Source organism: Ailuropoda melanoleuca, chromosome 4 (genome assembly GCF_002007445.2).
Source record: "Ailuropoda melanoleuca isolate Jingjing chromosome 4, ASM200744v2, whole genome shotgun sequence".
Classification (NCBI taxonomy): Eukaryota; Metazoa; Chordata; class Mammalia; order Carnivora; family Ursidae; genus Ailuropoda; species Ailuropoda melanoleuca.
Window position 1 is genome coordinate 86154765 of NC_048221.1, and position 25324 is coordinate 86180088.

Sequence of the window (25324 nt, forward strand, 5' to 3'; positions counted from 1 at the left end):
ATCAATGTTTCTTTTTTTTTAAATTTTATGTATTTATTTGAGAGAGAGAGAGAGCAAGCACAAGGTAGGGGGAGACAGGAGCAGGGGCAGAGGAAGAGGAAGAAGCAGGCTCCCCACTGAGCAGGGCTCAATCCCAGGACCCTGGGATCATGACCTGAGCTGAAAGCAGAAGCTTAACCGACTGAACCACCCAGGAGCCCTGCTATCAATGTTTCTAAACACTGATGTGTCTGGAGAAACTGGTAAAGAAAAGGTTTCTAAATGGGCTTTCGGGCTGCACAGGTCTGTGAGGTGAACCCTGAGCTCAGAGAGAGGCTCATAATGGCTAAGAGGCCTGGATGGGGAGAATTGTTTCTCTTTCTCTGGATCCAGTCCTGAGTGTCTGGTGCATTGAGCATTGTGCCTCCTTCAAGCACCAACAATGCCCCTCTAACCCTGTGTGGGCTATTGGGGCTTGATTACCTGTGTTCCATCCAATCTGAAACAGCGTCACCTGTAAGCTGTACCATTAGTCTGTGTCCCTCTGGGCAAGAGGAGAAGCGCTAGAGAGGGAGGCTCCACATAAAAGCTGGGACACCAGAGATAAGGAAATCTTCCCAAAGAGGAGACTGGCTGGAAATGTGCATGTCTTAGTCTTGGCACCATGTGGAGTGAGAAAAACAATTCTCTCCTGACAAGTTGGACCACAAATTCAGAGAGGTCTGAATGTGCACTGTCAGTTGGGTCTAAAAATGTCAAACAGAAAATGAATGTAAGGTGATCTCAGGTTGCTGGTGTCCCAGAAATGACTGGCAGACACATATTCTCTCCCAGACAACTCAGCCACAGTCCTGGCTAACAGCCATTGCAGGACACTGCTGATTTTAAGACACATCCTGATTTCATGGGGCACCTGGGTAGCGCAGGCGTTCAGCGTCTGCCTTCGGCTCAGGGCGTGATCCCGGCGTTCTGGGATCGAGTCCCACATCGGGCTCCTCTGCTGGGAGCCTGCTTCTTCCTCTCCCACTCCCCCTGCTTGTGTTCCCTCTCTCGCTGGCTGTCTCTCTCTCTGTCAAACAAATAAATAAAATCTTAAAAAAAAAAAAAAAGACACATCCTGATTTCACATGAAGAAATGTGTTCCTCAGAATTAATGCTAGAGGGACACAAAACAGATGTGGCTGTTGGTTACACTGGTGATTAACTCCCCTGGGTTTGCCTGCAACTTTCCTGATTTTAGCCCTTAAAGTCACACTTCTAGTGATGTCTCTCTGTCCCGGACAAAGGTTGGTCACTCCATCTAACTCATTCCTCTCCTGGGAGCATCTTCTCTGGCCAAGGGGCCTTGTTTTATACCACATGCCAGGGGGAGGCTGACAGCACTAGGGAGTGGACACTTGACCCAGCCAGTCAGCACCTGGGACTTGAGGCCTACCCTGGGAGGATAAGAGAATTTGGAAATTTGGATATGAGCATCTGAAGAACTGAGGGCATTCTCTGAGAACTCTAGGAGTGGCCTGGCTACTCGGGTTCTCTTGGGTTCCTGTGCATTGAAATAATTTCAGTACACTCCCTTTTATTTATTTCCTTTTTTGGGGGGGAAGGAGTTACCTTCCGTACCTCTTTGGCCCTTCTGCCTAAAGGGGCCCTGACTGAAGCAGGGAGGCTGTCCCGCCTGGCATTTTAGAAGCTACAGAACTGTCCTAGGTGCCGCCAAAAAGGTACAAAGCAATGCCTGTCAGTGCGTCTGCAAGCCCCAGGGACAGGTGCTCCTCAGGCTCAGGTGTGTAAATGAAGCACAAGTAACATGAGTTCCACTGATGTCATTAGCGGAGTGACGGGAATTATTCCCTAACAAGGGCCAAGAGAGCGGTTTAACAGTGTCTGTGGTTTGTGTACTAAATAACTACTTGGACTCGTGCTTGTTTCCAAGCTCCTTTTCACATGTTTTCCCGGGATGAGCACTTAGAGACACCGATACCTCATGTTTACCAAGGGGCCTGGGCCTCCCAAGACGATTTCACACGAATTGAATCATGCGGTGTTCTCAGCAGCCCAGAGCCACTCCCGTGGACAGCGCGCTCTCGGACGGATCACCTCTCTTCTCTGTTCCCTAGCTTTCCGCAGCTGCACAGTGACCCCGGTCCTGTGAGCCCCAGAGAGCCTGCGTGTGTGGAGTACCGTGCACAGTGCCTGGCACATGGCAGGTTCTGTCACGAGGTGACGGTGTTGTCCCCGCTGGTGGAGTGTGTCGACAGGGCAGGTTCCATGACAGAGGAAGAAATGGGCAAATTGTCTACGTTCTTGTGCTGAATGTCACCACACCTCTGTGAGGGGGATACTCCTATCTCCACTAGAATCAGCCGGGCTGCTCCTGTGTGGAGTGGCCCTCGAGTCAGACCTGCTGTGGCAGTCTGTGGGGGCCGAGCGGACCCAAGCCCCCTCATTGTGCTGGGAGGGGGCTAGACAGAAGGAAGACACGTGCTCTCTCCTTTCCAATGGGCAGATGATAGCAGAGCTTGAGAAGACCAAGGACGGTCCCGTGCAGGACGTGCCGGTGGGGTACAGCTCTAGCCTAGCTCTGAATCTCCTATGGAGGGGGGTGGTGGGACCCCCTGAGGCTTCCACGGGCCTCGCTGGCTGGAAGTCACTAAGGCTTTCTTCCAGTCACTTCTGTCTCAGACCCTCTCCCCCACATTGCTTGCCAGGGCTGGAGAGGGGGTCCTATCATGGATTCAGGGATAGGAGTCATGCCCATATCCTTTCTCCTTGGCCCCTTAGCCCCCTTGCCAAATGCTGAGCTTCCCTGAGCATCCCTACTTCCTCACCAAGGCCAGGAGCAAACCAGTGGCTAGGAATGGGATCTCCAAGCTAAGTGGTGGCCTTGCAACTATGTGCAGGAATGAATTCTGAGCCAAGGTGGCTTGCTCTCTCTCTCTCTCTCTCTTTCAGAATGTTTCTATATTAAATGCCCCCACAGCCAGTTCTATTAGGACATCCTCCAGGCCTCCCTTCAAAACCTATCCAGAATCTGACCACTTCTGCTTCACCATGGGGTAAGCTCTCCTCTTTGTCATGGCAACAGCCTCTTCACTCTCCTCTGCCTCCCTCTACCCCCTTGAGTCAGTTGTCATAGCAGCCAGACGGATTCTTCAAAAATCTAAGTCAGGTGATGGTGCTTCTCAGCTCAGAACCTTCTGGTGGCTTCCCATCCTACACAGGGTAAAACCCAGAGTCCTGACCAGGAGCTGTGAGGCCCTACACACACACACACTCATCCCGACTCTACAGCTGTCGTCCTGACCTCACCTCCAACCGCTGTCCCCTGCCACCTGGCATCCTTGATGTTCCTAGATCTCATCAACCACTCCCAAGTCATGGCCTTTGCGCTTGCTGTTCCTGTCTAGCCTGCCCTTCCTCCTGAATGCCACAAAGTTCTTTCCCTCACTTCTTTCCAGACTCTGTCTCTCAACCCACCTTCATTATTCTTCACAGCACCTACTTACTGCCATCTAATGTGCTACATACCTATTTGCTTGTCTGTGGTCTTTCTTCATTAAGATGTGAATTCCGTGAACAACAAACCTGGTCTTGTTCCCTGCCGTATCCCTAGGACTTAGAGCAGTGCCAGGTTCATAGCTGATGCTCAGTAAATGTTCAATGAATGAAAGAATGCATAAATCTCACTAAGTCAGATATAAATCCAAGTCGGATATGTCAGGATACAACAACCTTTTCAACAGTTGCATAACATCTGCTAATGTGGATGGACCCCAATCACTTAGCCATCCCCCCATTAATGAAGTTTAAATTGTTTCCACTTTTTCCTACTTTAAACGATGTTTGTGCTAAACATTTTTGCACAGCTACTTTAATACATTGGTCCTATTATTCCTATAGGATATTTTCCTTAAAGCTGGGTTGATGTATGAAGAGATTGGCGTACTTAAAATTTTAATAGCCATTACCAGTTTTCCTTAGTCACTGTTCACAGGCAAATCCCAAAACAAGGCCTCAACCATTTTCCTAAACTGGGGCTGGGGTAATATTGCCCTTAGATCAGTCAAGGGGGCCTCCATCCTGAGCCTCCACACTTTGGAGCCCCCTGCATGTCACAAACACAAAAAATCAAATGTATTAAAGCTCACATGGGAGCTTTTTTCCCCATGGGATTCTGCATTCAGTGCTGGGCTGGCACAGGGTGACCTACAACCCTGAACGTGAATGCTCATAATTAACACCCAAAGTTTCCACATTTCTTCCTATAATTCTCAACACAAAACACTGCTGAGTCCAAATGCTGTGAAGGTTGTGCCCCTGCGAACCTTAGAGAGAGTCACTGCTTTGGAGGGGGAAAGAATTTAATTGGCTGATATGTGTAGATAAGAGAAAAGACAAATTAATTTGTTCCTCAGCTTAAAACCCTCCAGTGCCTTACACTCCGTCTCTCAGAGAGCATGAATTCAGTGGGTCCTTGTGTAACTAAATGTTATTTCTCAACAGTGCCAAGGGGCTATTTTCTTTTCTATCTTTGTTCTCATTTGTGATTCTAGAGGCATTCAGGGATTAGCTCGTATTCACAATAGTTGCATACCTTATCAATGTCAGTTATCTGTTGCTGTGTAACAAACCACATTGAAACTTATTTGGCGGCTTAAAACAGCAGTTTGCTCACAATTCTGGGCGAGGCCCGCTGGGCCATTTTTCTGCTGATCTCCACGGGGTCACGTATGTGGGTGCAGTCCGCCAGCAACTCTACTGGGATGCTCCAGGATGGCCTTATTCAAATGTTGGGCAGTTGTGCTGACTATTGGCTAGGTTGCCTCAGTCCTCCTCCAAATAGCCCTATACCCTCTAGGCTGGAATGGGCTTCTTTACCTACTGGCGTTAAGTGTTCCAAGAGGACAGAAGCAAAAGCTATAAGCCTTCTTAAGGCCTGGCCTTGGGAGCTGCTCAGTGTTACTTCTGTCTCATTCTGTTGACCAAATGAGGCCTTGAGGGACACCCGGATATGATGGGTGGGCTGGGGGAAGAGACTCTGTCTCTTGATGGGAGGCGTGGCAAAAATTGTATGGCAAAGATGCTGGACACAGGGAGGTATGAAACCTCCAAACGAAAATTGGGGACCATTATATCACGATATACCACTGTGTCTTGGAAACTTTTTTGCCATACTAAAGAATTCATATTTTCCTTATGTTTGTGTATGTGTAGCTATAGTTGTCAAATATTTGAGTGTGGTACAGATTCTTCGCCTTGCTTTTTAAGTGGACATTAAAACCTAGTATTATGAAGTTTTATTTTTATAGCAGTATTTAACTAAAAAGTAAAAAAATATAATATAAAATTTAGCTTTATTTAAATACACTTAATTTAACATTTTTATATTTATTAATTAAATTTTGTGTATTTTGCTTCATAATATTAATCATTTTGAATATTTTAGAAGAAAGACAACTTTATTTTGTAAGCTCAGCCTACTGGGAATGAGTACAAATCAAGTTGGGATCGATTTAGAAAATATGACATTGATGCTCAGAAAAGAAAAAAAGCAAAAAAAGAAAAGTATTCAAAAAGATGATCTGCTTAAGTTTTTAAAAACCAGAAACACTGAAAGTGAGCAATCTTCCATTGAGCAAGTTTCTCATAAAATTTAACGAGCAGAGAACTTCACAGGTTGTTTAGTTAATGAACTTTAAATTACTGATAAAAACTGAAAAGGAGCAGGACCATTATTCTCCTCAAATTGATGACTTGAACAGGTTGAACGAAATGCCCAGAACTTCACAGTTTTTGTGAAATGAAGATTTCAGCACAGATCCACGGGCAAAGACTGTATGTGTCCTCCTCTTGCACGTCCCAGGGTTGGGGTGGCGAAAGTGTGCCCATCAACTTCTCTCCCAGAGTCTGTTTTCAGATTGGCCAGAACTGGGAGGAGACATTGCAGGAAGCTGTGCCTTGTCACATTCTTCAGGAGGGAGGGCCTCCCAGCCCGCTCTGAGCCTTTGACTAGAGAAAGAGTCAGGAAGAACATTCAGTCATGACAGCCTCCCAGGCTCCTGCCAGAGCCACCCCAAAGGGGCTAGGCCCTCATGCTCCTCTCTGATGTTCCCACCCTCTACCCCCGTACCTTTGGACTCAACTGGGCCTCTGTTCACCTGTCTGAATAGGTGCAGGACCACTTCTGGAAACAAAGGCAGCTGCTTTTCTGTTTGTTTCCCCTGCCAACACAGCGCGTGCCTCACAGCAGCCCAGTGCCTGGTTTGCCTAGTGGGACCCCCGCCAAGTGACAGTCCCGTCTGATCTGCCACATCTGGGGGCTGCCCCAGGTCACTAGTGTAGTGTTAGAGCATCAGTACAATGCGAGGAGTAAACGCGGTCCTGTCTGGAGAGCAGAGACAGCGGGGGGATGAGGTGACACAGGCCCAGAGAGGGGGAGGTGACTTCTCCAGGTCACACAGCCCTTCCGAAACAGAACCAGCATTCTCAGTTTCCAGCTGGGACTTTTTTCTGCTCTATGAATTAGGAATATGGAACTGTCTTCCCATTTTGGTAGGAGCTTCTTGTTTTGTTTTGTCTGCCTGTCTTTTGTAAGCTAGCCCTATCTTAGTCGGTTAGTGGAATGTCTTCAGGCTCAGGGATTAGGTGAGTTTATCAATGAGAATACAAAAATGTTTAATGAAGATAATTACATTTTCCCTTTCCCAGGACGCTCTGCTTCCTGAGGCGGCCCCACTTCCAGCCATCAAATCCCGTAGGAAACTTTTGTTTAGTCTGGGGTGTGGGTTACATTTTCAACCGCAAAGATTTAGAACCAAAGTTAGGGGGTCTTAAAAAGACCTCAGCATCCTATTTGTTAGGACATGTGAAAAGTCAATAACCAGACTCCCCCATGTTTAAAAACAAAAGTTTGGAAATAATCATCCACCAAGAGAGGGCTGAGGAAATGACTTGGTGCACATTCACGCAGCAGCAGGCCGTGGAGCTGTAAAACAGACGGGACATGAGAGCGTTCCTTTTTACTTCTAACTTGAAGTTGCAGGTAGTTAATAATCTACAAGTCTAGTGCAAAGCCTCCCTCCCACTGTGGGCCAGCCACCTGCAGGCAACCAGCCCGACCTATTTCTTCTGTAAGCTTTAAAAGCTATGTCATGCACACGGGACCATTCACATGGATAATCTTTTAAAGAATAGAAGCATGTTAAAAATCACTTTCTGGCATCTTGCTTTCTTCACTTCATATATTCATTTATTCAGTAAATACTTAGTACCTACCATATGCCACCCACTCTTTTCGGCATTTGGAATCTGGTAGTGAACAGAAGAGCTGCATTCTTTGCCCTCTTAGAGCTTACATTTTCTTTGGAAGTAATGAAGCAAATAAGTATGTAGTGATAAGGGGTTAAGTGCTATGGAGAAAAGCAGGATAAAGGAATAAGGAGTGTGTGCGTGTGCGTGTGTGTGTGTGTGTATGTTGGGGGGATTGTTGCTGTTTTACAGAGAGTGGTCAGGAAAGGCCTTGCTGATTAAGTGATACTTGAGGTGAGCCCTGTATGTCATCTGGAGTCGAACATTCAAAGTAGAGGAGACATCCTGCCCTAAGGCCCTGAGACCAGACCAGGAACACCAAGGCATCCATTGCAGCTGGAACCGAGTAAATCTATCTCAGAGATACTCTGTATCATGAGAACTGTCTCATTTTTTTCAACATCTGCATCTCATTCCATTGGAGATATGTACCAGTTTAATTCAGCTTACTGATGGAAGTTTAGGACACTTGCGGTCTCTTGTGATTGTAATTAATAATTTTATCAGGTGGCCCTTTGCACATGTGCAAGTTATCTGCAGGATTAATTTCTAAAAGTGAAATTGCTAGGTCAAGGGTGTATTTGTATGTTTTATAGATTTTGCCAGACTAAAGCCATCAAAGAAGTTGTACTGTTTTTGCCCCCCTCCCTATAATATGTCGTTTTGTGTTTGGTTTGTTTTTGTTTTGTCATTCAACAAATATTTACTGAGTACCTACCAGGGACCAGGTAAGTGCCGAGGATTGAGAACTGGAACAGAAACCACAATTTATCAAATATATCTTGACTTACAAAACAGGTGAACTGCGCCAGACTAAGCTATGATGTGCTTCATACACTATCAATCTCAAATAAGTACACCACTTTGTTCAGATTGGTAATTCCAAGGTAAGACCACTGACACGTCCGTTAATTATCTAGTTTACAAAATCTAACCAAAGAGATTAGAGCAAAGAGCACCCTATGTCTAAATACCACCTAGGACAAAATGCACCCAGCAATTAAGGAGATCGTTTTATTTAGGCAGGTGCAAAAGGGAGATCATTCATTAATGAGGCGAGTCTCAAGGAAGAGGAAGAGGACTTGAAGTTTTCTGAAACAAAGAGTCATTACAGAAGAGTAGAGGCGGGTCTTATCTTGGATATGTGATTGTGAGGTGGTCCTTTGTGGTTAACCTTTTCTCTGTATTGTTCCCGTTTTAGCATACGTGCTGCTGAAGTGAGCACGTGTTAGCCTTTTCTCTGAACACAGAAGGGTGGGGGATTTCTGAACCATTAAAAAATGCTATCTCACATAGCTCTATTTCTTTAAATAATTGCTCGACATATAATTTACCTACCATACAATTAGCTCGTTTAAAGTACACGTTTCTCTGGTTTTTGGTACTTCACAGAGTGGTGCAACCATCGTCATGATCAATTTTAGAACATTTTTATCACCTCTAAAAAACCTTCAGCCACTGCCCCGTTTTTCATGGCCTGGTCCTAGGCGACCTCCACTCTACTTTCTGCCTTTCTGCTTCTTTCATTTAAGCACGGTTTCCAGGTTCAACATGTTGAGTGTCAGTACTTCATTCCTTTTTATAACCTAATAATATTTCATCGTATAACACGTTTTATTTATCCATTCATCTGTCGGTGGACACTTAGGATGTTCCACTTTTCGGCTATTATGAATAATGCTGCTATGAACATTCAGGTACAAGTTTTTGCGTGAACTTGTGTTTTCCATTCTTCTGGCTATAGACCTAGGAGTGCAATGGCTGAGTCTAATGGTAATTCTAGGTTTAACCTTTTGGGGAACTGGCAGGCTGTTTTCCACAGTGATTGGGCAAGTTTACATTTCAACCAGCAGTCTAGGAAGGTTCCAATTTTTTGACATCCTGGCCAACACTTGTTTTTGTTTTTGTTTTTTGATTCCAGCTAGCCTAGTGGGCATGAAGTGAGGTCTGGTGGCTCTGACTGGCATTTCCCTGATGGCTAACGATGTTGAGCATCTTTTCCCGTGCTTACTTATTTCAGTATAGTTTCAAATTATGTATCTCTTCTTATGAGTAAGGTTAGACACCCTTCTGTATGTTTAAGAACTTTCTATATGTTCTTTTTAAAGATTTGAGAGAGAGAGCGTGCACGTGAGTGGGGTGGGGCAAGAAGGAGAGAATCTCAAGCAGACTCTCCACTGAGCATGGAGCTGAAGTTGGGAGGTGCTCGATCTCAGGAACCTGAGATCAATACCTGAGCTGAAATCAAGAGTCAGGATACTTAACTGACTGAGCCCCCCAGGTGCCCCAGTATGTTCTTTTCTGTGAATTGTTTATGTCCTTTGTTTTTCTTTGGGGATGTTTTTTCTTTTTCTTGTTTCCTTTCTTCCTTTGTTTCTTGGCCTTTTCAAAGAATTGGCTAATCGATTTTTAAAAAGATTTTATTTATTTGAGAGAGAGCGTGAGAGAGCCAGGGGGAAGGGCAGAGCGAGAAGGAGAGGGACAACCAGACTGCCTGCTGAGTAGGGAACCTGATGTGATGTGGAGCTCAATCCCAGGACCCTGGGATCATGACCAGAGCCAAAGGCAGGTGGACACTCAACCGACTGAGCTACCTAGGTGCCCCAAAAGATCAGCTAACCGATTTATTAGTGCTATAATTTTTATGTGTTCTAATTCATTTATTTCTCCTTTATTGATTTCTTCCTCTTGCTTTTCTTAGGAATAGTTCCCCACTCCTCAACTTCCTTGGGTTTTATGTTTAATTTACTTTAGTTTTTCCTTTACTAAGAAGTATTTTTGAATATATTTTTTCCTCTGAGAACTGGTTTAGCTATCTCCTATGGCTTTTGGTATATATAGTTTTCATTAACATTATTGTCTAAATATTCTACGGTTTCTACTTTTTTCCCCCTTTTTCCTTCTTTTCCCTTTTTGAACCAAGGGAGAGTTGTAAGTATTCAAGCAGTAAGATCTTTTTATTTCCTGGTTCTATTATTAATTTCTAGTTTTATTACATTATGATTAGAGAATGATGTCTATTGATGAGGGAGCAGAAAGCAAGCTGAGGACAAAGCACAAGCTGACACCCCACTAACCCCCCCACCCCACTCCCAGGTGGGAAATGTGTGACATTCCTCAGGCACTCCTGACTGCCCTAGAACTAAGGGAAGGGAAAAACAAATGGTTAACTAATAGAGATCACAGTACTACCAGACATGGATCTCCACCAGTTACCAATGTCTTAGTGATTTACAAGGAAAAAGCATCCTCATCAATAACCTAACATCCAGAGACCTATAACTCAATTTCCTGGAGCCCTAACATCACCCTCCCTTCCATGAGTGATGTGGGAAACCGAGGCAGAAGGGAAAGTAAGCAAAATTAAATTTCTTTATAACCTGCAGTCCATTGACAAGGACCTGAGACAGGCAGAGTATAACATTCCTCCAGGAAGCTCCCAACTGTCTTAACGCCTTACTCAACCTTAGCTTGACAATAGCAAGGCCTCTAGGACCCTGTGTTTTCATTGGCATATGAAAGTCCTTTTGGACACCTCCCTTTGTCCTTACCTCCCCCAGCTCCCAAGTATATAATCAGCCATCCCTCACAACCCCAGTTCAGCAGCTTTTTCTGCCCACGGGTCCTGTCCCCATGCTTTAATAAAATCACTTTTTTTTTGCACCAAAGACGTCTCAAGAATTCTTTCTTGGCCTTCAGCTCCGGACCTCACCAACATTCAAAAACTACATCATTTATTATTCTTTTTAGAATTTGTTAACATTTTCAATGAATTCTTTTTTTTCTTTAAGATTTTATTTATTTATTTGACAGAGAGAGAGAAAGCGCACAAGCAGGGGGAGCAGCAGGCAGAGGGCTCAATCCCAGGACCCTGAGATCATGACCTGAGCCGAAGGCAGACGCTTAACCAACTGAGCCACCCAGGCGCCCTCAATGAATTCTATTGGAGAGTTATAATCAGTACCAGAATATGCCATCCCAAAATATGCCACTTTAGCACATGTAGATCATTTTGAGCTAAAGATAATTGAGAACCAGGAGACTCAGGAAAAGCTCTTTACCTCCCCCCAATTGCCTAAAAATGAACTATAAATTTCTCCTATTGTGAAGGACATTTACATTTATAAAGGAAATTTCCATTTGCAAGATGTCTCTGTACCAGGAAGAGAGCTACTTCTGGAGACACCTCTTACTACCTGGGAGACCCTTAACCACATAACACAACAATCTTACCTACCATATCTCTCACCTTCCCTAAACTCTCTCCCTACCCCAAAACTCCAAACCTCTTTTCCCCTTGTAACCGAACCAACGTGAGTTCACTCCTTGGTGGGTTGCAGATACACCAGATGGAGTTGTTGCATGAAGTGAACGTTATTTGCAGCAAATAAGGAGATGGTGGGAAATAGCTTCCAAAGCCATGACTCCCCGAAAGAGGGTGAATGGGTACCTTTGGTTTAGGGTTAGGATGAATATTGAGATAGGGAAGTTTTCTCATTCTGTGTAGAGGCGGGCATAAGGTCATGCAGGTGCCCTAAGGAAACATGCCTATACATGTTATGTAAATGAGGCTTGTGCTTCTCCTCAAGTAGGAGATTTTAGTATTCTAATGAGGTAAAGGTCATTGCCGGTCTTTCCACAGCCCACCCGCACAGGTACAATTCAGGGTTCTAGCTCAAATGGTCTGGGTGGTGTGGAGGTAGTGGGGGGTGGGGATTTGAGGTTTCATTTGCCTGAGTTTAGAGGTAAGCCAGACAGAAGAGCTTAAGGAAAAATGTAAGACAAAGGTTAGTAAGTACAAGCAGGTAAGGCAGTAAAGGTCAGGTCTTGGGGTCTAGTTGGTGACAGCTTTTCTGGCATAAGATGGTATATAAATCTCAATCATATGGCTGCCTCCATGGGTCACATTATCTTTGTGGAACTTCCGTGCATTGCATCTGGCGGGGGGAAGAGAAGAGATGTTTTTCTTCCCTTCTATTACATTACTTTTGGAATGTATTGACGTTTCTTTGTGACCTAATTATGGCAGTCAATTAATTTTGAAAATGTTCTATAGATACATGAGAATAAAATAAATTTTTAGTTTTCGGATTATAAGTTTGATATATCAAGCAGCTCCATTTTTAAAACTATGTTATTTAAGATCTTACCTTATGACTATAATCTAAAAGAGAGGTATATTAGTCTCCCTTACTTATGTGTCCCTATTTCTCTTTGTATTTCCTCTAGCTTTTGCTTTGTTAATGTATGTTAATTGTTACATAGATATTCATAAGAGTTATGTCTTTGTGGGACTCTCATAATCTTACTATACAATAACTCTTTGTAGCATTTAATAATTTTTGTCCAAAATTCATCCTAGTCTAGTATGAAGATCACGATGCCTGGGGCACCTGGGTGGCTCAGTTGATTAAGCATCTGCGTTCAGCTCAGGTCATGATCTCAGGATCCTGGGATTGAGCCCCTTGTCTTTGGGCCCCCTGCTCAGCAGGGAGTCTGCCTCTCTCTCTCTCTCTCTCTCTGCCCCTCCCCTGCTCATGCTCTCTATCAAATAAATAAATAAAATCTTTTTAAAGACCCCCCAAACCCCCCAAAACCCCCCAAAAAACAAAAGATCATGATGTCTGCTTAATTTTTACACTTACGGTAAAAACACCTTTTCTCATCCTTTTCAATCCTTCTTAATCATTTTGTTTTATCAATAGGTTTTAGTTTGTGATCTAATATGAGTCTCTCTTAACAGATAAATTTGGCCTAATTATACTTATTGATATGACAGTTATGTTTGGGTCTGTTGTATTTGTTTTATTCTTGTGTTTGTGTTTATAATGATAATTTGGAAGGTTTGTATATCTGTTCTAGTAGTTACCTTATAGCCTTGTTAAATAATTTTCAGAAAAAAAGAAAAGCATGACTGTTGCTCAGATACAAGAATGGACATGTGTTAAAGATTTTATTTTACTTTTTAATTAGCTGGAGAACCAGACAGGTATTATAACAGGTTCAGAGGAAAAGCCAAAGGAACACAAATTTAAATGAAATAAAGGGACTGAATTACAAATGGGGCAAAACTGGTTTTTCCAGAGGCTCCTGGCTGGCTCAGTCATCTGGCATGGGACCCTTAATCTCAGGGTCATGAGTTCAAACCCTATGTTGGGTGTGAAACCTACTTAAAAACACATAAATACATACACACATAAAGCAATGATTTTGAAAAAAAAAAAATCCTAGTGCAACCCACACATAGATCACAATTTTAAAAATAAAGTTTTCTGAGAACCTAAATTGACCAGAAGTTTCTAAATAAAAAACAAAACAAACATAAAAACACCTGCCTGGTTTTTCCAGAGTGGGAAGGAAGTCAAAGGAAACTACCAAACAATACAGATTTGCATAGCAATCGTTTACCTGCAGTCTACAAGAAGTGCAAAATAGCTCAAAGACAATGACCAAGTCTCCAGCTGAAGAGCCGGGAGGGGGTGCTGGAGATGATGCCCAGTTTTTCACTGAAGTACATTTCTTTCTATAGTTTTAAAATTATGTGATAACCTTTTAATCCTCGATTTCCTTAGACATATGTACCAATGTCTTATAGGTTGAACAACTCATCCTGGCTTCAGCACCGAAGGTCCCATGTCTTGGGAAAACCAGGACAGATGGTCACCCTAATTTTCTATTACAAGCAATGATGGAATTATTATATTTCTTCTTCCTTTCTGAGGAAGCTCTTTCTATACCAGTGGTATGCAACCTTGACTACTCTTGAAGGAGCTTTTCAAATATCCTCATGCCTGGGCCTCACCCTCATAGACTCTCATTTAATCGGTCTGGGATGTGGCTTACACATCTGGGTGGGAGTTTTAAAAGCTACTCAGATAATTCTAATGTTAGCGGAGATTGGGAACCACTGGTATGTAAAGATATGGAACGTTTTCCAAGTTGTACTGAGTGTAGAACAGTGTATGCGAAATGCCACCACTACGTAGAAGACGGAAAGGAAGAAGAAAATATTTATATATATGCATAAACTATCTTTGGAAAGAATTGTTAACATTGGTTACTGCCAAGGATGTCAGCTGGGGATTGGAAAGGAGACTTCTCACTGCCTACTTTTTGACCTTGTGAATCTGTTATCTATTTTTAACTGTTATTTTAAAGTTCTACCTCTTTAATCTGGAAAAAGCATTTACTGTCCTGAAAAAGTAGATCTATAATTAAATAGACAGTATGATCTTTCATTTTTTAAAAGCTCCCAACACATACAAATTTAACTGCAGTGCAACAAAGAGTTATGCATAGAAAACATTTTCTGAGGAAGGAAATTTAAAATATATTGCTACAAAATTACATTAATATATCACATTACAAAATTAAAATATAAAAAATTAAAATCTATACATATATGCAAATATACATATGTATACACATACAAACACATGAAACAAAGGGTGTTTCAGTGGTAGAACTAGGGCTTTTATTTCTTCTATCTTTTTAAAATATATAAACCATCTTCATTATTTTTATAATAAAAATAAAAAATAGAAATTGAATAATCATGTTTTTATGTAAAGGCAGGGCTTTCGCTCCACTGGAAGGAGTCAGCTTTATCTTGCTGCTGTGGGGGCTTTTGTTCTTCTTCCTTCCTTCCTGTGCCATGTGGGATCCTTTCTCACTCAAGAGGAAGCCCAACTGCTGAGCCTTCAAAATCTGCCCGACTACCTCATGGCAGCACCTGGGGAAGGGCCGCCGCTGGAGCTGGGCAGCTGCCAGCAGCTGCCCAGGTAAACTTTACTATTTGCTTCCCACACAGTGAACACTGTGCTCAGCGGTGTGAGGGGCAAAAGGTTAGCAGACAGGACTTGACCAACAAGGCCTTGCCTGTCAGAGGTGATAGCCTGGGCATATGCACATAAATAGGCTTGTCCTAATATTTATGGGGCCAGGATGAGAGTCTCAGTGGAAGCCCACATTCCATATATCTAAATATTGAAAAGCTGTAACTCAAGTTAACACACTGTTGACTGAAATATTATCTATTTTCTTCCTTTGATAAATATAACTTCAAATGACTTACGAAGACCAGGTTTGAAAGTAGAATTTCCTCTTATTCCATGGGGTTCTGTGTTTGGACATAGCGGTGGTGGGCATCTTCTCATATTCCCCCCAACCCCCACCAACATCTTGATATTTATACCTCCATGTAATCCCCTCCTCTTGAGTATGGGCAGGACCCATCAATGCTTCTAACTGACAGAATGTAGCAAATAGGTTGGGATTTCACTACTGTGGTTAGGTTAAATGAAGTAGTGGCTTCACTCTTGCTAGCAGACTGTCCCTTCCTGGCTTTGATGAAGCAAGTTGCCATGCAGGAGAGGCCACATGACAAGTAAATCTGGGTGGCCTCCAGTTAACAGCCAGCAAGGAACCAAGGCCTGCAGTCCAGTGACCCTTGAGAAACCGAAATTCTGCCAACGGTTGTCCGAACTTAGAAGCACGGGGAGCCTGAGTGGCTCAGTTGGTTAAACAACTGCCTTTGGCTCAGGTCATGATCCTGGAGTCCAGGGATCGAGCCCTGCTCGGGCTCCATGCTCAGTGGAGAGCCTACTGCTCCCTCTGCCCCCACCCCACTCGTGCTCTCTCTCAAATAAATAAAATCTTTTAAAAATAAATAAATAAATTTAAGAATTAAAAAAATGAACTTAGAAGCAGATCCTTCCCATCAAGGCTACAGATGAGACTCCAGTCCTGGACAATACCTTGTGATAGATCCTGAAACTGAGGACCCATCTAAGCCCTGCCCAGATTCCTAATCCACAGAAACTGTGAGACAATAAATGTGCTGTTTTAAGTCACTAAGTTTGTGGTAATTTGTTACACAATAGAAAACTAATACAATGGCTCTGTTGGAAGAGTTGGCCTTCAGTCGAGGCTCTGTTAGTCACTTACTCACTTTCTCTTCTCGCCCCCTCTTCGTCTTGAATCTTGAGGGGCCTCATGTTCATTTCTGTAGATACCCAGCTTTCCTGTCAGTCCTGTCATCCCCACTCTCTACTCCTAGATAACCTTCAAGCCCAGGGGTATGCACATACTCAGTGGGTGCTACCCATGGGAGCAATGCTGCCCTTGGGAATACAGGCCAGGGGACAATTCCAATCAAGCCCTGGGAATGGCTCAAGGTCATTTGTGCAGGGAATTCCAGGGTCCTAAATACTCAGAACCCCTAGGAGAGGGGCTTCAGATCCTTGCCCTGCCTCCCACCCAGACTCTCTACCCCACTGGAAAGGGCATGGCTAGAGAAGGGACAAAGCAAGGCTTACCAAAGCATAGGCCAAGGCCAGAGGCCCTTCTTGCCCACTCTAACTCCAGCACTGCACTCATGAGAAGCACTGGCTGAGGCCCAGGTAGACTGGATCAGACTCGGAGAGCTGCCTGAGGAGCATACATGAGCAGACTGCTGCACATCTAAGGGAAATCTTCAAAGGGAGCTGTTGGTTAGTCTGGACTATAAAAGTGGGAGGGCTTAGGGACCAGGAGAAATGGGAAGGCCTCCAACAGAGCAGCCAGAACTGAGTTGTTGGCTCCTGGTGATGTAGTTTGTTTAGGGCAGAGTGATGAGGAGTTTGGGCTATAGAGTCAGAGTGCATCTGTTCAAATCCTGCTTCTGCACCCTGGCTGTGTGACTTAAATTACCTAAACTCTCTGAATATCAGTTTTCCTCATCTGTAAAATGGGGATAATAATAGTATCTTTCTCATAAGTCTGTGAAGAGGATCAATACATGTAAAATGGCTGGTAAATGCTTCATGAATATTGGCTATCATTAAGGAAACTGAGGCTCAAAGCAGATGAAAGATTGTCTTTCTGCTCCTCAGTGCTACTTGCATTGCCTCAGAGGTCAGAGGGAGAAGCAAGGAGGGTTTTATTCAGTTCCTAGGACACTCATTTGGTAAGAAGAATTTATAGTGTGGGGGTCAGGGGCTGGCCTCTCAAGACGGGCCACTTTGGTGTGAACATTATTTTGAGATAAAAGCAATCTAAACCCAGCAGATTCAGGAAAAGCTTTTTACCTACCTCCCCCTCAACTGCCTGCTTGTACCAGGAAGAGAGCTATTAACAGAGATGCGCCTTTACCTGAGAAACTTAACTGCATAATAGGGCAACTTTTCTTGTCCAAACATCTGCTAATGGTCTTTCTCCCCTTGGTATCCTCAGACCCTACTCCTCTCCTTAGTTCATACAAGCATCATGTCGCCTCACTGTCTTTTTAATTTCCATGTCTGTGTGCATTCCTGTACATATGCTATTAAATTTGATTTTCTACTGTTTCTGTCTCAGGTCAGTTTGATTCTTAGTCCAGCTAGAAGGATCTTGAAGGGTATAGGAAATTCTTCCTCCTCAACAATGGGAACTTTCAGAGCATGGTCCTAACTCACACCTTCCTTCCTCAAACTCCATGACAGTCCCAACGGGGCACTGGGAAAGTGCTGCTGGAGTGAGGGGTACGGGTCCCATGGTGCCTGTTCTTAACAACTATGTGCCGTTGGGTAAGACACCTGGGCTCTGTTGTCCCATCTGTGAAGTAAAGGGGTTATCAGTGTACCTGAAGTGTGGACCACAGACCTGTAGCCTTGGCATCACCTGGAGCCTGTTAGAAGTGCAAAATCTCAGGCTCCCCCTGGACCTACTGACACACAATCCCTGGGGCCAAGGCCTGAGAATTTGCATTTCTCACACACTCTCTAGGTAATTTTTTGCTCACTGAAGTTGGAGGATCACTGGGGTGGACTATCAGAGGTCTTCATGGATCTGGCCCCACAGACCCCCTCAGGCACCAACGCATTCAGCCCAATGGGCTGGGCTTCCTGGCGCCAGGACTGACCACTACTGGTCTCCACCAGAGGCTCCACTTTCATAGACACCTGTAGGATTCTAAGGAAACAGGTGTTCTGCTTTTACTCAGTAGAGTTTAGAAACTGCTTGTTGTGGTCTGAATGTTTGTGCTTCCCCAGTTTGTAACCTGAAACTCCATCTCCTGAAGGTTATGATATTAGGAGGTAGGGCTTTTGGCAGGTGCTTAAGTCTCAAGGGTGGAGCCATCACGAATGGCATTAGTGCCCTTATAAAAGAGGCCCCAGAGAACTCCCTACCCTCTTTGCCAAGAGAGGTTGCACTGAGAAGCTGGCAACTCGGCAGGAGAGGGCCCTCACCTGACCATGCTGGCACCCTGATCCCGGACTTCTAGCCTCCAGAATCGTGAGGTAGAAATTTCTGTTGTTCTTAAGCCACCCAGTGTGTGCTACTTTGCTATAGCAGCGTGAAAGAACTAAGATACTGCTGGCCTGGGGGCCAGGCTGGCTGTGTAATTCGTGGGGCCTGGTGCAAAATGGAAATGCAGGGCCCCTTGTTCAAAAAGCTGGAGAAAAGCTTTTTTTTTCTTGCTTTTACTGTCTCCCTCTTGACTTTTCATGTGTTTTAAAATTTGCTATTTAATGTCATGGCCCTTCAGGCATGGGGACACTTGCAGGGGGAGTGCAGGCCCCAACCCCCACCCTCCCTGGGTTTGCACCCAGGCCCCTGCTGTGGCCTTGCTGTTTATTTACATGGAGACCTCTGAGGTCTGGTTGGAGCAAAAGTGATTGCAGCTGGGAGAAAGCAGAGCAGCCAGCAGCAACCTGCTACTTGAGGTGATTAATGAATGCGTTTGGAAATTTCCTCCTGCTTCGGCCTCAGCCTGCACCCGAACTGTGGTTGATGCAGCAGTACATTTCTGTATAATCTCTTTTGACAGCCAGGAGGAGGGCAAACCCACAAGACTAACCCAATTACAGTAAAAGAGAGATCTGGCCGCTCCCTGTTGACAAGGTCAATCCAAGGGCATCCCAATTCAGGGATCTAGTGCTTCTGGAACGGCGAGCTGCCAGCACAGAAAGTACTTTCCTGTCCAGCTCCTTGGCATATTTTTACTTCATGACAAATGGTGGCTGTCACTCCTAGGCTGTGTCAAGTAGGGTGATGTGAAGAGAGCCAAGTGGATTGGGCTCCCTGTACCCCCATAGCCAGGCCTGCACTACATCAGCCTAGGAGGGGATGTACAGTGGTCAGAGCCCTCATCAGGGACTCAGAAAAACAGGTCTTTTCCTAGTCTGTCTCCCAGAGTGACTTTGGGTAGACATTCAGCCTCCCTGGGCCTCAGTATTCTCATCTGTAACATAAAGATATTCAATTAGATTATTTCCCAGCTCTGCCTCTCCCTTATTTAACATTCCATCTGGTTAAGGATTTAAAAGAGGTATTTCAGTCTGTGCAGTTAATTTTATAGGAAGAGCATGAAGAACATAGGGCAAAGTGAGATATAAACCGTAAGGTGGGTTGGTTATATCACGAAAGACTAAAATGTCATTAAAGAACTTGATGCTTCTTTTGTAGGCGGCAGAGCGGGGCGGCGGGGGGGCGGGAGTGAAGGCATTTAAAGAGGAAAGGATGTCTTCAGAGCTGAAGCTGAGAAAGATGAAGTAGGATGCCAGGTTTCAGAATTGAGGACAAAAGAAGTCAGTTAAGGGGATACACACAAGTGTTTGCCCTTACCAAACAGTATCAAATTACCTTCCTGAGGGCTGTCCAAATTTACACTCCCCCAACCCATTTAGTTGGCAAAAATGTAGAGGTCTGATAATTCCAAATAATGAGTTTATAAGAAAATAAGGACTCTCAGCCTGCTGGGGGTAGTGTAAATTCCCCCCACATCCCCCCTGGTAACCATCAGTTTGCTCTCTACAGTTCAGAGTCTAGTTTTTGGTATGTCTTTTTCTCTTTGTTCGTTTGTTTCTTAAATTCCACATATGAATGAGATCATGTGGTATTGGTCTTTCTCTGACTGACCTATTTCATTTAGCATTATACCCTCTAGATTCATCCATGTTGTAAATGGCAGGATTTCATTCTTTTTTATGGCTGAGTAATATATCATTGTGTATATATGTGTGTATATATGTATGTATCACATCTTCTTTATCCATTCATCTATTGATGGACACTTGGGCTGCTTCCATAATTTGGCTATGGTAAAAAATGCTGCAACAAACATAAGGGTGTACATATCTTTTCAAATTAGTGTTTTTATATTCTGTGGGTAAATACCAGTAGTGGATCATATGGTAGTTTTATTTTTGATTTTTTTTTTTTTTTTAAGAATCTCCATACTATTCTCCACAGTGGCTGGACTGATTTACTGATTTACGGTCCCACCAAAAGTGCACAAGTGTTCCTTTTTCCCCCATCATCCCCACCAACACTTGTTTGTTGTGTTTTTGATTTTAGCCATTCTGACAGGTGTGAGGTGATACAGTGATTTTGATTTGTGTTTCCCTGATGATGAGTGGTATTGAGCATCTTTTCCTGTGTCTGTTGGCCATCTGGATGTCTTCTTAGGAGAAGTATCTGTTCAGGTCTTCTGCCCATTCTTTTAAGTGGATTATTTTTTTGTTTGTATATTGAGTTGCATAAATTCTTTATATATCTTGGATACTAACCCTTTATTGAATATATCATTTGCAAACAACCTTTCCCATTCAGTAGGTTGTTTTTTTAGTTTTGCTGGTTATTTCCTTTGCTGTGCAGAAGCTTTTTATTTTGATGTAGTTCCAAGAATTAATTTTGCTTTTGTTTCCCTTGCCTCAGGAGACCTATGTATAAAAATGTTTCTATGGCTGATATTTGAAAATTACTGCCTATGCTCTCTTCAGGATTTTTATGGCTTCAGGTCTCACATTTAGGTCCTTAATCCATTTTGAGTTTATTTGTATGTATGCTGTAAGAAAGTGGTCCAGTTTCATTCTTTTGCATGTAGCTTTCCAGTTTTCCCAACACCATTTGTTGAAGAGACTGTCTACTGGGTATTCCTACTGCATATTCTTGCCTCCTTTGTTATAGATTAATTGACCATATAACTGTGGGTTTATTTCTGGGCTCTCTATTCTGTTCCATTGATTTAGATCACATAGGTGTCTATTTTTATGCCAGTACCACATTGTTTTGATTAGCATGGCTTTGTAGTATATCTTGAAATCTGTGATACCTCCAGTTTTGTTCTTTTTCAAGATTTCTTTGGCTATTCAGGGTCTTTTGTGGTTCCATACAAATTTTAGGATTATTGGTTTAGTTCTGTGAAAAATGCTATTGGTATTTTGATAGGGATTGCATTGAATCTGTAGATTGCTTTGTGTAGTACAGACATTTTTAACAATATTTGTTCTTCCAATCCATAAGCATGGAATGTATTTCCATTTGTTTTTGTTGTCTTCAATTTCTTTCATCAATATTTTATAGTTTTCAGAGGCTAGGTCTTTCATCTCCTTTGTTAAGTTTATTCCTAGGTATATTAGCATTTTTGGTGCAATTGTAAATGGGATTGTTTTCTTAGTTTCCCATTCTGCTACTTCATGACTAGTGTATACAAATGCAACAGATTTCTGTATATTGATTTTTGTATCCTGTGACCTTACTGAATTCATTTATCAGTTCTAGTAGTTTTCTTTTTTTTTTTTTGGTGGAGTCTTTAGGATTTTCTATATATAATATCCATATCATCTACAAATAGTGAAAGTTTTACCTCTTCCTTAGCACTTTAGATGCCTTTTCTTTTTCTTCTCTGATTGCTGTGGCTAGGAACAGTACTATGTTGAATAAAAGTGGTGAGAGTAGATGTCTTTGTCTTGTTCCCGATCTTAGGGGAAAAAACTCTGTTTTTCAGCATTGAGTATGATGTTTACTGTGGGTTTTTCATAGATGGCCTTTATTATATTGAGGTGTGTTCATTCTAACCCTGCTTTGTTGAAGGTCTTTATCATGAATGAATGTTTTATTTTGTTGAATGCTTCTTCTGCATCTATTGAAATGATCATATGGTTTCTATTCTTTCTCTTATATTGATGTGATGTATCATGTTGATCGATTTGCAAATACACTTGCATCCCAGTAGTAAATCCCTTGTGGTGGTGGTGAATGATTTTTTTTAATGTATTGTTGGATTCAGTTTTGCTACTATTTTGTTGAGGATTTTTGCATCCATGTTCATCAGAGATATTGGCCTATAGTACTCTCTCTCTCTTTCTCTCTCTCTTTTTTTTTTTTTTTTTTGGTATCTTTATATGGTTTTGGTATCTGAGTAATGCTGGCCTTATAGAATGAATTTGGAAGCTTTCCTTCTTCTTCCGCTTTGTGGAATACTTTGATAAGAATGGGTATTCACTCATCTTTAAATGTTTGGCAGAATTTGCCTGTGAAGCCATATGGTCCTGGACTTTTGTTTGTTGGGAGTTTTTTGATTGCAGATTCAATTTCATTGCTGGTATTCAATCTGTTCAAATATTCTCTTTCTACCTGTTTCAGTTTTGGGAGGTTATATGTTTCTAGGAATTTATCCATTTCTTCTAGGTTGTCCAATTTGTGGGCATATAATTTTTCATAATATCCTCTTATAATTCTCTGTATTTCTGTGGTGTTGGTGGTTATTTCCTTTTTCATTTCTGATTTTGAGTTTCCTCTCTCTCTCTCTTTTTGATGAGTCTAGCTAAAAATTTATCAATTTTGTGGATCTTTTCAAAGAACCAGCTCCTGGTTTCATTGATCAGTTCTATCATTTTTTTTGTTTCCATTTTGTTTCTTTCTGCTCTAATCTTTATTATTTCCTTTCTCCTACTGCTTTGGGGTTTTATTGGTTCTTCTTTTCCTAACTCCTTTAGCTGTAAAGTTAGGCTTTTTATTTGAGATTTTTTTTGCTTCTTTCAGTAGGCCTGTATTCCTATAAACTTCCCTCTTAAAACCACTTTTGCTGCTTCCCCAAAATTTTGGACAATTGTGTTTTCATTTTCATTTGTCTCTGTGTATTTTTTTATTTCCTTTTTGATTTCTCAGTTGACCCATTTATTGTTTAGTAGCATATTACCTAACCTCCACGTATTTGTGCTCTTTCCAGATTTTTTTCTTGTTGATTTTTGAGAAATCAGATGATTTCTTGTTGATTTTCTAGTTTCATAGTGTTGTGGTCAGAAAAGATGCATGGTATGACTTCAAGTTTTTTGAATTTGTTGAACTTGTTTTATGGCCTAATATGTGATTTACTCTGGATAATGTTCCATGTGCACTTGAGAAGAATGTGTATTCTGTTTTAGTATGGCATGTTCTGAATATATCTGTTAGATCCTTCCGGTCCAATGTGTAATTCAAAGCCACTGTTTCCTTGTCGATTTTCTGTTTGGATGATCTATCCATTGATGTAAACGGGATGTTAAATTCCCTACTATTATTGTATTACTATTGATTACTTTCTTTATGTTCGTTATTAGCTGCTTTATGTATTTGAGTGCTCCTATGTTGGGTTCATATTTATAATTATTATATCTTCATGTTGGATTTTTCCCTTTATGTTTACATAGTGTCATTCTTTGAGGCAGTAGAACTTTATGAAGAAGAAGGAAAAGGAGGCTTGAATCTTCTATCTACTCCAGGCTGAGGAAGGAGGAATGCCTGCGTCTGGTGGGGGAGGGGAGAATAGGTCTATTGCCCCTGATGTGCTGTTAAAGGCTTTTATAGTTTTCTGACACTTCTGGGGTCAAGGGGCTGGTGCAACAGGGCCTGTCCCCTCCACACTGTCTTGAGTGGACCCTGAAGGGTCTGGCACTTGTGGATTCTGCCCCTTGCCTTCTCCAGAGAATGTGGGAGGTTCTTGAGGGCACCCCAGGAATTTTAAGCTACTACATAGATATGGGATAGGGAACAGTAGAGGTAGAGAAAGATTTTCTTCTTTTAATTCTTTCAATCTTTCTAATTGTATCTCAGAGAAAGCCTCCCTTTGGTATAACTGGTCAAGCTTCTCTAACACTTGCTAACCTTTTTAACTCCTAGAGATTAGGCTTCAGGCTTTGGAGCCTTGAGGGCTGTGGTGTCTGACTAAATATTTAATCACATAGTTTTGTTTTCATTGTATTCATTTTTGGAGGGCTGCCTTCTATTCTGTCAAGTGATGGCAGTTTGCTATTAGTGATGCTAATAGCAAGTTCCAATTAATTAATTAATTTTTAAGTAGGCTCCATGCCCAGCATGGAGCCCAGTGTAGGGCTTGAACTCATGACCCTGAGATCAAGATCTGAGGTGAGATCAAGAGTCAGATGCTTAACCAACTAAGCCATCCAGGTGCCCCAGAAAGTTCCATTTTATTTATTATTTTTTTTGAAGATTTTATTCATTTATTTATTTGACACAGAGAGAGAGCGCACGGGTGTGCACGAGCTGGGGGAACAGCAGGCAGAGGGAGAAGCAGGCTCCCCACAGAGCAGAGAGCCCAACGTGGGGCTCAGTCTCAGGACCCTGGGATCATGACCTGAGCCAAAAGCAGATGCTAACCTACTGAGCCGCACAGGTGCCCCAGAAAGTTCTATTTTAATACATGCATTTGAGCAAAGAAGTTTACCTTATGTATGTAAAGTCATATGGATGTGCGCATTTGGATAAAGAGATGTAGGAAAGAGTCACCAAAATGTTGATGGTGGTTATCTTATAATGATTTTTGTTTTCCTTATTTTTGTGTGTGTTGTTTGCATTTTTTATAATCATATTATTTACATAATCAGAAAAAAACTATTTTTGTTATGGATCAAGGTATACATATTAAAAGGAAGGTATTAAGTACATAATAATACAAGGAATATGTGGATTTAGCTACATGGTTGACTTAGCCTGATGGACGGCTCATTCTGGGAGACTGTGAGGAATGAGGAGCTGGCTGAACCCAGGCTAAGAGCAAGGATGGCTTTCCTGTCGTGGAAAATTAGGTGCCTGGCTCTCAGGGGCTGCATTTTGTCCTTTCAGTATTGTTCAGAAGGCTCCATTTCAGAGTCTCAGTTACAATTTTTGAATCGGGTAAAGCACTGATTCTTTTGGTGGGATGGGGCCAAGTTTCTGTGGTGTGTTAGATCTTTGCCTAGCCTGCATTTACATGCCCCAGGTTGGGGTGGACAAAGGGGACCTGGCCAGAGTCTAG

The 25324-nt window shown here is 42.6% G+C and overlaps 1 protein-coding gene across 9 annotated transcripts in view; it reads left to right on the forward strand.

The window, feature by feature from the left end:
• The window catches only part of LOC105238736, a 254903-nt gene that overhangs the window by 10926 nt on the left and 218653 nt on the right, over positions 1–25324 (forward strand). For all 9 annotated transcript variants that reach the window (XM_034659203.1, XM_034659204.1, XM_034659207.1 and 6 more), the window contains exon 2: positions 2932–3035. In XM_034659203.1, coding sequence (XP_034515094.1) covers positions 2932–3035 — 104 coding nt within the window. The remainder of the gene's footprint in view (positions 1–2931; positions 3036–25324) is intronic.